At 37.7% G+C, this 15,000-nt stretch overlaps 3 protein-coding genes across 6 annotated transcripts in view; 2 read left to right on the top strand and 1 right to left on the bottom strand.

The window, feature by feature from the left end:
- Window positions 1-3,454, top strand: part of LOC138025374 (synergin gamma-like) — a 26,985-nt gene extending 23,531 nt beyond the window's left edge. The window contains exons 9-13 of the mRNA XM_068872595.1: window positions 1-436; window positions 1,202-1,352; window positions 1,707-1,763; window positions 2,539-2,630; window positions 2,853-3,454. The exon at window positions 1-436 is cut by the window's left edge and continues 878 nt beyond it. Coding sequence (XP_068728696.1) covers window positions 1-436; window positions 1,202-1,352; window positions 1,707-1,763; window positions 2,539-2,630; window positions 2,853-3,089 — 973 coding nt within the window. The 3' untranslated portion in view covers window positions 3,090-3,454. The remainder of the gene's footprint in view (window positions 437-1,201; window positions 1,353-1,706; window positions 1,764-2,538; window positions 2,631-2,852) is intronic.
- A 456-nt stretch (window positions 3,455-3,910) lies between these two features.
- On the bottom strand, window positions 3,911-8,327 carry LOC138025417 (centromere protein W-like). The gene is made up of 3 exons (XM_068872636.1): window positions 8,159-8,327; window positions 6,773-6,886; window positions 3,911-4,148 (listed from the first exon to the last, which is right to left on the bottom strand). The coding sequence occupies exons 1-3, from the start codon at window positions 8,246-8,248 to the stop codon at window positions 4,122-4,124; spliced, it is 231 nt and encodes a 76-aa protein (XP_068728737.1). The 5' UTR covers window positions 8,249-8,327; the 3' UTR covers window positions 3,911-4,121.
- A 63-nt stretch (window positions 8,328-8,390) lies between these two features.
- The window catches only part of LOC138025396 (uncharacterized), a 7,836-nt gene continuing 1,226 nt past the window's right edge, over window positions 8,391-15,000 (top strand). Inside the window, exons 1-5 of one of the 4 annotated variants that reach the window (XM_068872621.1) lie at window positions 8,391-8,608; window positions 10,784-11,026; window positions 11,634-11,721; window positions 12,827-13,313; window positions 14,912-14,984. In XM_068872621.1, the coding sequence (XP_068728722.1) occupies window positions 8,504-8,608; window positions 10,784-11,026; window positions 11,634-11,721; window positions 12,827-13,313; window positions 14,912-14,984 (996 nt within the window). In that variant the 5' untranslated portion in view covers window positions 8,391-8,503. Of the gene's footprint in view, window positions 8,609-10,783; window positions 11,027-11,633; window positions 11,722-12,826; window positions 13,314-14,911 lie in introns of all 4 variants that reach the window. The other 3 variants (XM_068872614.1, XM_068872628.1, XR_011127167.1) reach the window with 3 other exon arrangements.

Raw genomic sequence — 15,000 nt, forward strand, 5'->3', positions numbered from 1 at the left:
CTCAAACCCAGCAACAACAGAGGACCAAACAAATGATGATAAGTTTGCGGACTTTGGAGGCTTTGAAGTATCCGACCAAATTAAATCCTCCAAGGAGAGTGATTTTGGTGCTTTTAAGTCTACAGAGGATGTTCAGAATTTAAGTGTAACTTCTGGCGTGGCTGGTAACTCTCAAACTGCTAACTTAAAGGAAGATCTTAATCAAGATTTTGGAGATTTTAGTACATTTGAAAGCTTTGATGCTCGCACACCTCAGCCTGAATGTGACTTAAATTCCAGTAATAAATTTGGAGCATTTGACTCCTTTGTTACAGGATCAACCTCAGCTGTGAATAAATGTCAGCCCAACCTAACTAGCAAGGCCAGTGACTCTCTCATCAATGCTGTTTCTCTGGAGCCAACAGAGCGTTACAAGTTCCTATCACACGAGTCTGGGGTGGGTACCTTTTAAATATACGCGGCTACTACAAAAGTAAAAAGTAAAGTAACCATATTTAACGTCGATAACTCGTAACAGTAATTCAACTGACAAACCTGAGGTCAACGGTGCGCTCATTTTACTCCCCCCTCTCCATCAGTGCTCTGTTTTACAGGTATTTAAAGCTACTTAGCTACACGGAAAGGAAAGAAGTCGAAACAAAGATGCGAGATCCGGGAATCGATTTCAGGACCTCTTGCACCAAGGTCACGCACTAACTGACTGTGCCATCCTTGCTCCTACATTCAATTCTGGCCATATCACTGTTGAAAACATAACTTGTTTTTCCTTCAAGTATTATTATATTGATCAGTTCAGTGCTTGGATGCTGAGTAATACTAATCCATGACCAAATACTAACCAAAGGCTTGAATTTTGCTGGCCAAAAAAGCCTTAACCATGTAGTTTTATGCTGAAGTAGGTTAACAAAAGTCTAAGTCTTGTGAAAATTGTTTTTGATCAGTAAATTAACTACAATGCCAGTTTCCAGTAATCCAGGATTAACTTATCACAATAATAGAGCTTTGAACAACTGGGACCTGAATTTTTACTGCACAACATTTTAAGGTTCATGGCAACCAAACTAGTACAGACAAATGAAATAAACCTTTCAACTGATGAAGACATTATTAAGATTACTTTACTGTCTTAAAGTTAACATCTTTAGAAGCAGGAACTTTTTTGGATCAAACTAAAGACTAGTTATTTGTTTCTGAAAATTAGGATATGGATCAACATGCCCATGCTTGGAGTCGCTGTCTAAACAGTTGTCTCTTAACCTTAGCAACTGCTACATTGGCCATTCAGAAAATTGCAGAGCAGTCTGTAAAAGAAGAAGTGCTGGAGTCCAAGCAAGGGACAACATATTTTTCAGGTATTAGGGGATGAAGGAATTCTGCTTTTCTCACATTTAGCAGTATTTCCAGAGCTCCTGAGTAAAACATGTACAAGCTGCTTTCTTCAAGATAAATAATTTATGTGATAAAACACAGGCCCAGATTACAGGTCAATTTGTCATTCAAATACTTATAGAACGAGAAACCTTTGACATGGTTTATATACCATATCACACTTTTTTGGTAACATTGCAGAAAAGAGGTAATTTAGTGGAAAGGGAAGTTATAAACCAAGCATTCAAATCGGTCAATGAGCAAACAAAGGCAGAGATAAGTTTCACTCTTGACAATATCACCAAACATAATTAATAATGTAAATGTTTTTCTTGCAGCTATAGTTGAGATTTATAGAGTCACTTTGAGGATAAAGGCATCAATAAATAAATCAGGTAAAAGCATATAAAAATAAATCAAGTAACTGTAGCTGTGAAAGCTCTCTTTTTGCTATTGATCTATTTCCTGAAAGTTAAAGAAGTGGTGTGAACCTCTTTTGAATATCCAAATCAATACTAAATCATTCACAATGGGGGGGGGGGGGGGACTTCCATATGGAACAGATGGGGATGCTCGTCGGAAATTTTGAATTTAACCCCTAAAGGAGACCATCTGGGCATGGCTCAAGCTTTTTGTGACCCCTAAAGGACACTAATCTGGGCGTGGCTTAAGGAAATTTTGACCTCTAAAAACAAGTTAAAAAGAAAATTTGACTTCTGTTTCTCTTCGTGTAATTCTGTGTTTCTTTGCGGAACCCTAAACGAGACCTTGGTGACTTAAAATATTGGCGCTTTGCCTGGAACACCCTAAGCGAGACCAATATCCAAAATTTACACCCTGAAGCGAGACGACGAGGATCCTCGTCTGTTTCATAATATGGAAGTCCCCCCCCCCCCCCCGGGCTAGCCTACAGTATTTCCCTCCGACAAAAACAGAAGGCAAAATGTGGTAACATTAATGTAAGTCAATCATTGATTTTCATTTTAATATTCTCAAAACAGAGAATCCAGCTGTAGCATATCTCACATACAGTTAACATGTATAAGGATTGACTTAATAAATCTTTCATACTTATGCAACCATAATATTATTGTTATGATTGCATTATTCATCGTTTCAAAATAATTGTTCCAATGGTATTCTCTCATCTCTCCCTCAAAATTATTGTAGCTCCAAATAACAAAAAGCTTCAAGATATCCAACAAGAAATCAACAGGACTTGGAAGGGCATTTCAGCCTTTCTTTCTGGTTCAAATATTCTGGTAAGTGTTATGAACTTGCTTTTAACTGAAACCCTCTTAATGAGGTACAGATCGCAGAATACCAGACTTCTTTTGACTTCTATTGAAGTCTTGTAACAGCTAGTATTAACACTTCAAATTGCTCACTTGGCATTTAACAGCCTAACATAAACAAGGTTTTAAGAGTGATCTCCCTGACAGTTAACTTGGTAAGTGCTTACATCACTGTTGTTTTCTTATCAGCCTTCCCAAACCAGTATGGATTTCAGTCTTCATCATGTTACAGCTTCTGAAGATGGCAGTGTGGCATGTGGGATTTGTCTGTTAAATGTGGACAAAGTGACGGCAGGTTCATCAAAAAATGGGGATGGCAAACTGACATATGGCGGTCGTCAGTATCACAGCACATGTGCAAACTTCTGGTGCAACAGAGTGGACTCTGTACTTCCATCACTACTCCCAAATGACAGTTTAATTTGACACAGTCAGTTCATGACCACTTTCAGTGAAAGTATTATACTGTCTGAAGGATTGCATAATTTGAAATGTTTTGATGCCATCTAGTGATAAAAATAAATAATTGTCTGTGTTTCAAAAGATTTTTCATAAATCTTTAGTGCCCGATTACTGACATTGGCAGTCATGGAAATAGAGTCTTTCATAGGACTTAAGTCTAGGAGTCCTTTCATCTCAAAAAGGAAAGAGGGAGTGAGAAGTACAACATCCCATTATCACTTCACTATAACAAAATAATGTGTACATCCCTTGCTACAGACTTGAAAAAAAAGAGAAGACAGAAAATATTGAATGAACAAATTATCATAATAAATGGCTTACAGTGGTCAGTTTGGTCACCTTTTATTAGATTATTCCATTCAACTGAGTACATTTGGAGCCTTATAACTCATTTTATGGTTTAGTTCAAAATCACTGTCTTGTTTACTAACTCCACACAAATATGCAAGCAATTTACATTTTGCCTCTTACATTGTAAAAGGTGCTGTTCCTCTTTTTGTGTCCTATGCTTGGTCCTATGTCCTAACACCATTTAGCAAAGGGTTAAAAATGGCTTGCCTTTATGAAAGCCTCAGGGTCCGATTATCCCTGAATTTGGATAGGACCTTAAAATAAAGGATTTGGATAATTCGTTGTAGAATTGCAAACAACAATGGTGCAAATGATTTCAGGTGAGAATGGAATGATCATTATTCTGTGCTTTAGGACACAAACACCATGGTCAATGGGTCGTATACATGAGATGACTGGGAAAGACTCCACCACACAGCCTGAATAAAAGTGCACTGGTGAACTGGTTTCTTTTAATAAGAATTCAAAAAATCACTACAATGAATTTCAATAATGTTATTATTTACAAATCCTGAAAATTTTTCATTCATCCCCTAACAATGTATAGTTTACAATCATTCCTGAAGCTTTTTACAAAGGTACAATGTATTTACAAGACATTGATTTCTGATATCTATAATTTGATGCAGTTAAGCTTCCATCCTTTCACCCCTTGCAACTTTTTAACACATTCTAGAAAAGATAAAACAAACCATGAGCATCTATTATTACTAAACAAGCAGAGATGCAATAACTGAAATTCATCCCATATTTAGCTTGCATAGCAAGCGTTTCCGTGGGGAACAGAAGAGAAATATTGAGAAGCAGGCTTTTCCGATGTCTTGGCCAAGCAAAAATGAAGAGAGGGGGGAAGGAAATGCTTGCCCGCAAACCCCAACACTTCGAAGAATGCGTTCGCCCACAAACGTGACGATCTGATTGGTGCAGCCTTTTTGAGATGAATATATTGTAGTTGAATAAGTGTGAATAGTTCAAGTTCAAGTTCATTTAATGAACTTGAACTTGAACTACATGTATGAGTCAGTTTTTCATCTTAGAAGTGAATTATTCTTTCTTTTGTATGCCTTAGAAATTGAATTATTTTGTTTGCAAAGCCAGAACAACGCAAGATTTCCCAAAATCGTTTTAAATGCGGTCGCCTGATTTCCCTTTAAACACAAGGCTGTCAGACCCTTGTAATAATTTAGTGCCTCAAATGACATTTTAATGGATTTTCATTGTTTGCCTTTTTCTTTGGAATAAAGGGATACTTCACTGAAAAAACTCAGTGGAGTGATTTTAGTCACATCCCAACCTATTCAACATTAAAATATGATTGAAATCGAATTTCTAACCTTGCCACGATATCTTTGATTTTAAAGGACAGGCACTCTTAAATATTCCCGCATCATCTCACGAGAGACTCGCTTATGTTAAGGAATACCGTATTTAATTTGAAATCGGCTCTGCATGTGCTGCACTTATCGCTTGGTTTGGCCGGTGCTGAAGCTCTCTAGTTTAAACAACATTTCCACGTAGGTGTACTTCGCATTCACAAGTTTCACTAGACTAAGTGCTGTGTTTGTTTTTATGTTAGTAATTTACATAAAATAATTTATTTCTGTTGAAAAGTGCTTCTTCTCATTGGTCGTTTTTTTTGAGATGTTCCTGACAGGTGTAAAAGTGTGAAAAAGGTGTTCTTTGGAATGTTGGGGTTTGTGGGCAAGTGTTTCCTTCCCTCCTCTCCCCATCTCTTCATTTTTTTGCTTGGTCGAAAGTCCTCAATTCACTGAAACCCAACAGAAACGCTTGTTATGCAGGCTATCCCATATTAGCATGCTACTAATACAACCAAGATTACCAAGTTCAAACCAAGACAAGGGCCAACCCAGGTGAATTACCATGGAGTCACAAGACTAGAGGCCAACAGCAGTCAAAAGCAATGGTTCAATGGTTCTACAGACCGAATGCATAAATGGCGGCCAAAAAAATATTCTTTTGTTTATGTGCTAATTATACTCACTAGCCTCGCTCTCAAGCAACATTTCTTTTGTATTTTGTACATGCAAACGAGGCTAGTGAGTCTAATTAGCACATAAACAAAAGAATATTTTTTTGGCCGCCATTTATGCATTCGGTCTGTATATTGTTACAGCAAGGGTGGGTGCCACTGCCAATGCTAATTTCATGTACAACTTGTCGCCATTAATACTGGTGCTCTGACACTGTAACTGATCTCAAATGGATGGAAAACTGAGTGGACTTCGGACTGCACATGCTGGGATTTGAACCTGGGTTTCAGTCTGCAAGCAAGATCGCTTTTTTCTTTTATACAAGCAGAGTCCCTTTCAATTTTCCCAGATAAAATTAATTAGGGGTTTCTAAGGACAATTGAAAGGGCCTCTTAAGGATGGCAAGTCCACAACAATGAAACACCAAAATAGGCAGTCCACACTCAGTATTAGTAACACAAATAATTGGCCACAAATGTGAAGGTTTGTAAGTGAATCACATGTGTTTCAGCCTTATTTTTTAAATTTGTGTGTACAAAAATAATTGTCTTGGATCTACAGTTGTATCACCATGAATTCCACAAAGGATCCGTATGTTTGTGGTCATGTTTGCTTTCTTTTTGTCAGAACTGGCAGAAAACGACATCCTATTTTAGGTATGGTATAGCTGGCCAGACTTGTTAGTTTGCAAAGAAAATGCAGGAATTTAAAGGAACACTTGATGATAATCTCTGGCATTCTTCTGTAGGAGTATACATGTATATCATCCTCAAAGTGTATTGCTTTGGTAATGCGTTGTAGAGTTATGCCTTCCAAATGCTGGCCGGTATGGCTGGTCAGTTCTGTCAAATGGAAAGGGTTAAAGGGGGTATTTACATGAGGCTAGGACAAACTCAGACCAGTATGAACTTGTACCGGTACAAAATTTTTGCAGCCATTTACATGAAACCGGAACGATATTATGATATCTTAAATTGTGTAATAAATGTATCGCTGACCCAAAAGCATAATTTATGGGCTTGAAATTTCTGGACCCGGTCCGAGATTTGTTGTCATTTACATGAGACCGGTACGAGAGTTCCTTGTCTCGGCCCAGCAACCAAGACGAAGTCAGGCTGGTCTGAGCTCATTCTCAGGCCGCCCTCATGTAAGTGCAAAAGAAGAAATGTATAAAGGCCGATACAAACTCTTTTGTATTCCAACTCATTCTTGAAAGAATGCCGCCTAGGGGAAACAATAGTGGTGAGGTGTTGTGGGGTATTCTGCAAATATCCATGCAGTGCTTTAGATTTTCTGCTGTCTCACCTGTAAGACATCATTCACATGCTGAGCTTGCAATGTATTTGTTCTTTCTTCCTGTGCCTTGATGTTTGATTCAGTGGCCAGCCGTTTCAGAAACAGCATATAGTCTAGGAAAATCTATTGATAGAATTGCAAAATAATGGTTCAATGTGTATATTCCAAAGAGCCTTCATAGGGACGATACCTGTTTACAAACATTGATGTCAAATTTCTTTTGATATTCAAATTTGCCGACCACCGAACAAAAGAACCCTTTGTTTCGGCATCCAGTAAGGCTCTGGTTGGCACATATCATTAATATCAATAGGAGCGGTCATCGATATCTTCGCTGTACAGTATGGGACCCAGTTCTCAGCCACAAAAAAACGTTAACTTGCATTTCTTACCTTGGAATAGCCGTAAGGACTTGAAATTTCAAAGAAAACTAGCTTCAACATTCAGTTTACACACGTAAAGCTATCGACTGCTCAACGCTGTTTTCTCCAGAGTAATAACGAAAATGGACGCGTCGTTCGTGGGCCCAGTTGTCGGCCAGCGAGCCCAGTTCTCGGCCACAAAAGAGTGTGCTCGATTCCTCAGAATAAACAACGCTTTATCACCAATTTTTGTTGTTAAGTCACTGATAAGGCTCGTGTTTGATATTTCGCCCACAAAGTATCCTTACCACGCTTTGTTTCATGTTAGAAAAGAAGTTTTTTTCCACACCTAGTTTTTCTCCTAATTGCTCCATGGCATGCCACGGCAAGCGAGGCTAAAAAAAGAGTTGGGTATTTCAAAACGTGGTCCGGTAAGTCAGAACTCATAGTTTTAATTCATATCTACTGTCAAAACAGCCACCCCATTACAACTTTACTTTTACAAATGATTTGACAAGAAAACTCCTTACAAAAATATGAGCGCTTTTTTATATTGTTGTCGACGGCGAGCAGGGTGGCCGAGAATAGGCAAATACGCAAAAGTGCTAAGGAAAATTAATATTGAGGAGTGAATTTAGGTCAAAGAATAAAATAGGCCAGGAAAAGTTTATATTTAACAGAAAGCTTTATCACTCGACGTTCTTCATGCCAAGAATTGGGTCATTTGGGCCTCCAATACGGATAAAATATAAACTTGAATTAGACCATGTAATTCGAGTAGCCGTAAACAAACACGTTTTCGTGGAAACCAAATTCACCAACCTTCGTGTCACCTCGACTTGCTCACAGTATATAGTAGCTGTAAACTCAAAACTCGGCAGGACGAAAGACAAGGAATCAAGCTACCTTTGGAAGCAATTGCTTTTTATTCAGATTCATTTGTGGCGCAAAAAATAAACGTTGAACAAAAAGTGGCCGACAACTGGGCCCCTTACTGTATGCACGACCTTTGATGAAACAAACATGAACTTACCAAAATGTCTGCATTTCGCGAGAGGCGTGCTTTACGCTGATGTTTCTTGATGATTGATTTCTGCTTGGATCGGGGAAAAGTTCGTTCCATTAGATCTTGGTTCGATTGAAAAAAAGTGTTATAACTTTACTTCTCTGAACTGACTGACTCTCTCGACTAAGATTGAGCCTGCAGTCATTATAGAACATAGCTCATGTAAACGTAATGAAATGGCCTAGGTACTTCATTTAACCCTTATGATAGTGTAACCAGTGTTGCATGAAATGCATACCCATATGCCGGTAAACTCTTGTATACCTCTACGTACATATTACTTATCGGTAACGAAGGCAAGTTGACAACAATATGAAGGGTTTTGAGTTTGAATTCGACGAGGAGATCTTTGGAGAACCAAATTCAAGGACAGAAAGAACTCAAGAAACGTACAGACCAAAGCAATGCAGTCCAGAGGTTTGTTGAGCCCATTCGGCTTCGACTTATGGGCTATTGACCCGTAGCCGCGCTTGCGGGCTACGGGTCTAATTGTTAATTAGATCAAAATTAAGCTACAGAATACAGGGCTACTTATTTCCATATACTTGAATAATGCCTCTGTTAGTTAGAGCCTTTTTCATGCATTTTTAAATTTAAAATGTGGGGTTTTTTCCTGTGTGTTTCACAGATGTGACTTCGAGAACAGTCGGTACAAAAAATTTTATCATGTTTACAGTGCATTAATGAGTCTGAAGATCAATGGGTGGCCTACTGTATATGTTAATTCTTGGGGGAGGGGATTCCTGTTGTTGTCGATTCTTTTGAAAAATGCACAGGTCCATGGACGTAAGGAAGACAAAGAGTGGAAGAGGCTTAATTCATTTTCAATCAAACTATAATTTTGGTGATGCAATATTAGTTCCCCAAGAACAGCTCCCCAAAACAATCTGTCAGCCAACTGTTGGTAAACTGTTGGCCAACAGTCCTGAAAAATAGTCAACAAGCTTCCTGAGAAGGGCCTTTTAGTTAAGATGTCCTGGGTGACAGCAAGGAGGCCACTGGTGGCGTAATTGACCTCAATTGTCTCGCAGTAACTCAAAAGAAAACTGGTCAGCATAAAATGAGGACTGCGGACCGGGTATGAAACACGGACTGAGTATAAAATGCGGACTGAAGACTGCGGACTAAGCACAAAACGCGGACTGAATACAAAACACTGAGAGAGCAAGGAAATGTCGACAGGCTGACGACAAGAATTGAACAGTAGTGTTAAATTGTGATGCTATAAGACAGGGAGTTTTTTTAGGCTGCTCAAAACAACGATCAATAGCTCAAGGTTTTAGTTGAAATTGCAAAACGTTTTTATGTTGTATTTATCTGAGGTAAGACATGAAAGTAATTTATGGAATTGGCTTCACAGATCACCAGCTTTTTGTTTGGAAATTGAGAAATTTGAAGGCCTTCAGTGGGAGATGCAATTGTGATATTTACCTATTCGCAAAATAAATGTTTTGTTGCGATTGACACAACTTTTTGTTCACCTCAGTGTTGCACGGGCCCGTCTGTGAACAACACTCGACCAAGTGAACAGCTGTTATAATAGTCCATGTCCATTTTATGCATGTTTTATACACACTACTGACTTCATCTTTAGCCTCTTATGCAGACTTAAAGAGTAAAGACTAAGTGACGATCCAAGACAGTCTTCATATGTTTTGGATCCATCTGGCCATCCTGGCTCAAACTATGATAGCAACAGTCAGAGGCCTAGAAATATACACAGAGGTGAAGTATATTGCCTAACATGTTTCTGTTGTTCCCCAAATCAATTTCTGCACTCCCTCTAGTGTTAAACTCATGGGGTAAAGTACAATTTTGAGATAAAAATTTGATCTCTACTCTCACTTTCTCTAGCCCGGTGGATGTTGTAAACTGAGTATTTCTGTGCATGTGACAAAATGTTGACACGGAGTAAGTAAGAGGCCTTACCCAGCAAGGCTTTCTGTTTAAAAACAGTTCCTGGGCCAGTACAATCCTAGTTTTGTTAATATACACTCCATTTGTTGATACTCAGTCTTTCTTCCATACCTTGTCTACATTTTACACTTGGTCCATGTTTTATACCCAGTCCGCATTCCTCATTTATACTCAGTTCCTGTTTTATACCTGGTCCGCTGTCTGGGTCTGCAAGTCTGCAGTCCACGTTTTATACTGACCTAAAAGAAAACAGATGTATATGACATTTTAAAAATGTTTGAAAGAAGGCTCTTAGCATTCTTCACACATTTTAACAAAACAGTCTGACAAAAACTGCAAATCATTGCAAAAACAATATTCCATTTTTTGAACAGAGGATCACTTCACCTTTTTCCATTTACTGATATGTATATTTTTTTTACACTCATATTTTGCGTAAATCTCATTTTGCTCATTTTCATGTTTAATTAGTTCTCAAACCAAAAAAGACATTAGACTGGAACCCTAATGTTTTTAAAAACAATTAAACCATGGAATGTCCATTATGTAACTTGAGCAATGAATGAATGAATGTCAGAGGTACTTATAAATAAAACTATAAAAAGGTACTGTTCTGATATGAAGATTTTTTAGTTATCAGCTTGCTTGTGAGTTGAGGTTTTGTTATTTATTCAGTGGTTTATGAGATGCAGTTCAAGTGAAGATCAGATGGAGAGACAGAACATCAAGAAGTTTCAAGGAGATTTGCTATATCAAAGACATCAATACAAAGAAGCCTTATGTATGTACCAGGAGTCACAGCAGTATTTATCCCCAAACAATTCTGTCCTTGCCAGGGAACTGACTGAATCAATGGCAATGTGCTTATTAAAGCTTGAGAAATTTGAAGATGCCTTAAAGCTTGTTGGGGAAATTCAGGTCAGTGTGGATTATTACACATGTATGTCCAGAAAGTTTTTATTTTCACACTCAATTTTGACATCCAACACAAAGTGTCTCGTTAAGTCTAAGTACAGTGTATGTGATACCTATTTCCAACAATATGGTAAGGGTAATGGTTAGCGTTATTTTTAGCTTAGGATAAATGCAACAGCTTATCCTCATTTGAGGAGCAGCATTTTGGGGACTTTTTGTGAGGTTAATAAATTTGTCTGTACTCCGAGACAGTGATGTTGAAGTTGTGATGCTTCTTGAAATTCGCGTGCATCTAATTAGTAATAGGTGCTTTTCTGGACATATCAGTTAGGACATGAAGTTTATTGCAAGATGAATAATTTTAATATTTATTATTGGGGAGAAGCTGTGCTGACCTTCTTCCAGTGTGTCTCAGATTGGAATCCCGAAGCTATTATTAAAAGGTTTGAGGTGTTTCTCTGCTCTGCTCCAAGAGGTTTTTTTGTCTTCTTTTTCACTTACACCAATGCGCAGATGTCTGAACATCAACAAACCAATCAAAACATGTTTAGAAGGGGAGCTAAGCATATTGCTAAGCATATTACTGTACAATGTTTGTTTCTCTTTGCAGGACGATAACCACCAAAATGATTCTACTTTTTTGTACTTATCATCTCAGATATATAGTGCCATGGGAAATATTGAAGGTATAAGGATCTGTAAGTAAGCACATTTCAAGAATAGGACAAGAGATGATTATTGTTAAGGAATCAGTGATTAGGAGATGTAAAGCAAGCGAGAAATGAAAGTGGCTAAAATGATAAAAAATGATAATACATTGTATTGTAAATTGTGTGCAAGAAGCAAGATAGAACAAAACCCCAACAATGGTATTGACCAACTTGCTTTTAGCCTCCTTGGAGGCTTTCGGGTTGAGGCATAAACAAAAGTGGGTTTATATCCACTGAGATTGGTCAACAAGCTATGCAATTCTGATTTGAATGGCGAAGAATGAACATTGGAGTTTAGGAACTATAATGCCGTGAGCTTCTGAACCCCCACCACTGTCCACCTAGATAATCAGCAAAAAGTACATGTATGTATAGATGAGGCATTACTACACAAAAGAATGCAATAGTTCTAACAGAAAATAATGGAATAAACCAGAATATGCCAAAACAAGGTGGAAGGACTCTGGAATTAAATGGAATGAACAAGAATGGTATCAGAATATGAAAGCGGGAAGTAATGACAGTGGAATGAAGTGGAATAAACCTGAATGACATCAGACTGGAGCAGATCAAAGTGGATTTAAGCATGGGCCAGAATGACAAAGGAACAAACCATGTAATATTATTTTTAACATTCTTGAAGGAAAGGAAAAGGAAAAGACCAATTAGGTGTACAAATTTAAAACTAAACCACAAACAGCAATAATTAGTTGGTGGTTTTCAAACTGATCTGTCAGTGAGAATAAAATGAATTCAAAGTGTTCAAGGTTTCTTGACTGGTAGTGTAATAGTGAAACAGTATATGAAATGTACACCCATACACCTACATGTATGCCCCAAATTGAAAATATTTGTTGAACTGTCTTCTCTTGCGATATGTTCATGAAAAACTTTCACTGCATTTTGGCATTTTTCAGGTTCATTCTGCCACATAAGCTGTTCATTCCACCTCGTTCTGGCATTATGGCAGTTTATTGCAGTTCGTTCTATTCCATTCCTGTATTGAGTAATGCCCTGTATAGTCCCATGTACCTTCAACATTTTTCTCGATTCAATTTGCTTAATTTTTTATTTTTTATTTTTTATCAATCAGATGAAATAAGTGCTCTTCAAAGATGTGCATTGCTTCATCCTTGGTACTATCGATATTGGTTTTCGTTGGCCTTGGCATATGAAAAAGCATCATCATCTTTCTCGGGCAGGTGCAAAAATGGTGAACTTTGTGGCGTTAATTCAACCAGTTGCTCTTCCTGTGGCTCAAGCAAGTACTCTGAACATTGTAATAGTTCTTCTGATGTTGAAGAACAAAATGAATGTTTGGAACGTATAAGTGATGATGAAAAAAAAGACACTTCACCTGAAGCTCAGGGAGACTCAAAAACTGTTTGCTGTGCAAACTGCTCCTACTTTAAAAAAGGGAAGAAGACAAACGTTTGTTACAGCAACTCTGGTTTGGTCTTTCGTGAAAGACAGCAGCCACATCTTGTGCAGACCTTCTGTGACTGTTTAACTGCAAATAATGAGCTCAAATTGAAGTGGAGGAAACATGTTCTCTCTTTTGGATGTCTTGTGAAAAGCAGGTTTGTAAAAAAAAATCAGGAAATTATTTGAATATTTAATTTGCCATAAAGAAAATGAAGGAGGCTTGAAACTTAAGGTTTTTCACAGGTAATGTTGATTGTGAGTCCCCAACGGTTGCCATGGCAACATTACAGCAGTAATAAAAGACCCTCTACAAATCAGTTTTTTTGAAAAATTTAATATCTTAAAAACCAATTCGGTGACTTAATATTTTTTGTAAAAGATTCCACTCGAACATTTTTTTAAAATTTCTTGAAGAATGTGAAGAAACGGATCTAAATTGTCAAAAAAATTGGGTACATGTAGGTCACTGATGAGCTACAGATTTCGAGATATTGGTCAACACTTCTCACAAAATTTATTCTTGACTGGTTTTTGTTATTTTAAGTCATGTTTTTAGTTTGGTCATCAATTTTGATTCACCAGCTGACGCAACCTAGTTCTTTAAATTAATAAGTATTTTGTGTGTGGGTTACAAGCATGCACACAGTTGAAAATCCTTTCAAGCCTGCATCCTTTTTCCAGTATTGTGGGTGAAAAAGAGGTCTTTGAAGAAGAATCAGACAAAACTGAACACCCAACCCAAAAAATGAGGCAATATAAAAAGGAGATCCTGAAGCTGCATTAACCCTAGATTCAGTTCAAGTTCGGTATGCAAACGCTTTATTAAACTAAATAAAGTGGGTTCTTGTGACCAGAATAAAAGTACAGATGAATTCCACTCAGTCATTTTGTTATAATTTTTTTTTTTTTGCTCAGATAAACTTACATTGTAAGTTGTCATAGTTTGTTGATAAGATAATAGACCTAATCATCCTGGCTAGCCTCACTTTGGAGCAAAGATTCTTTTGAACCTTGTCCATGCTAACGAGGCTCGTGAGGATGAGTAGCATGAAGACAAAAGGCTAATTTCTTGGCCACTATTTTTGAATACGGTCTGTTAACCCATTGACTCCTGAACCCGCGTGCCACTGACGAGTAAAATCGCCTGAAATTAGACGGAAATTAACGAAGACAGAATAAAAACCAACATTTCACCTGACTATAGACAGATTAAAAGCCAACACTTCTTAATTCCAATTCAATCGGATGCAGGACCTCCCTGAAAACCACTTTCGGGTGAGTAGAGCTTCCTGGGTAAATATCACTAATTATTATTCATTATTATTATTATTATTCTCACTCCCAGGGGTCAAATGAGTTTAACCCTTTCACTCCTGTAAGGGCCACTGAGACAGACTTATAGATTTTACTCTGTCTAACGCCAGACTATTTTTCTCGTCAATGGGGAACCCCACAAGAGTGAAAGGGTTAACAACAGCTAGGTTCACTCAAAAACTATGTTCCCATTAATTAACCCTTTCACTCCTGTAAAGACCACTGAGACTTACAGATTTTACTCTGTCTAACACCAGACGATTTTACTCGTCAATGGGGAACGCCACATGCAGGAGTGAAAGGGTTACATAGTAATGAAAACTGTAGTAAACATAAATGTGATTGATTGTTTAATATGTTATAAAGAAATTTATTGTTCGGAATGAGTTGAATATCAGCCCTTATATTTTATTAAAGTGGTTCGTATATTATGTACTAGGTTCTATGAAGAGCAGGATGTCGACGCATCCTCTTCATTTGTAAACGCTAAGTGCAAGGCATTTTTGAGGGAGGTATGCTCTGCTAAAC

Source organism: Montipora capricornis, chromosome 2 (genome assembly GCF_036669925.1).
Source record: "Montipora capricornis isolate CH-2021 chromosome 2, ASM3666992v2, whole genome shotgun sequence".
NCBI lineage: Eukaryota > Metazoa > Cnidaria > Anthozoa > Scleractinia > Acroporidae > Montipora > Montipora capricornis.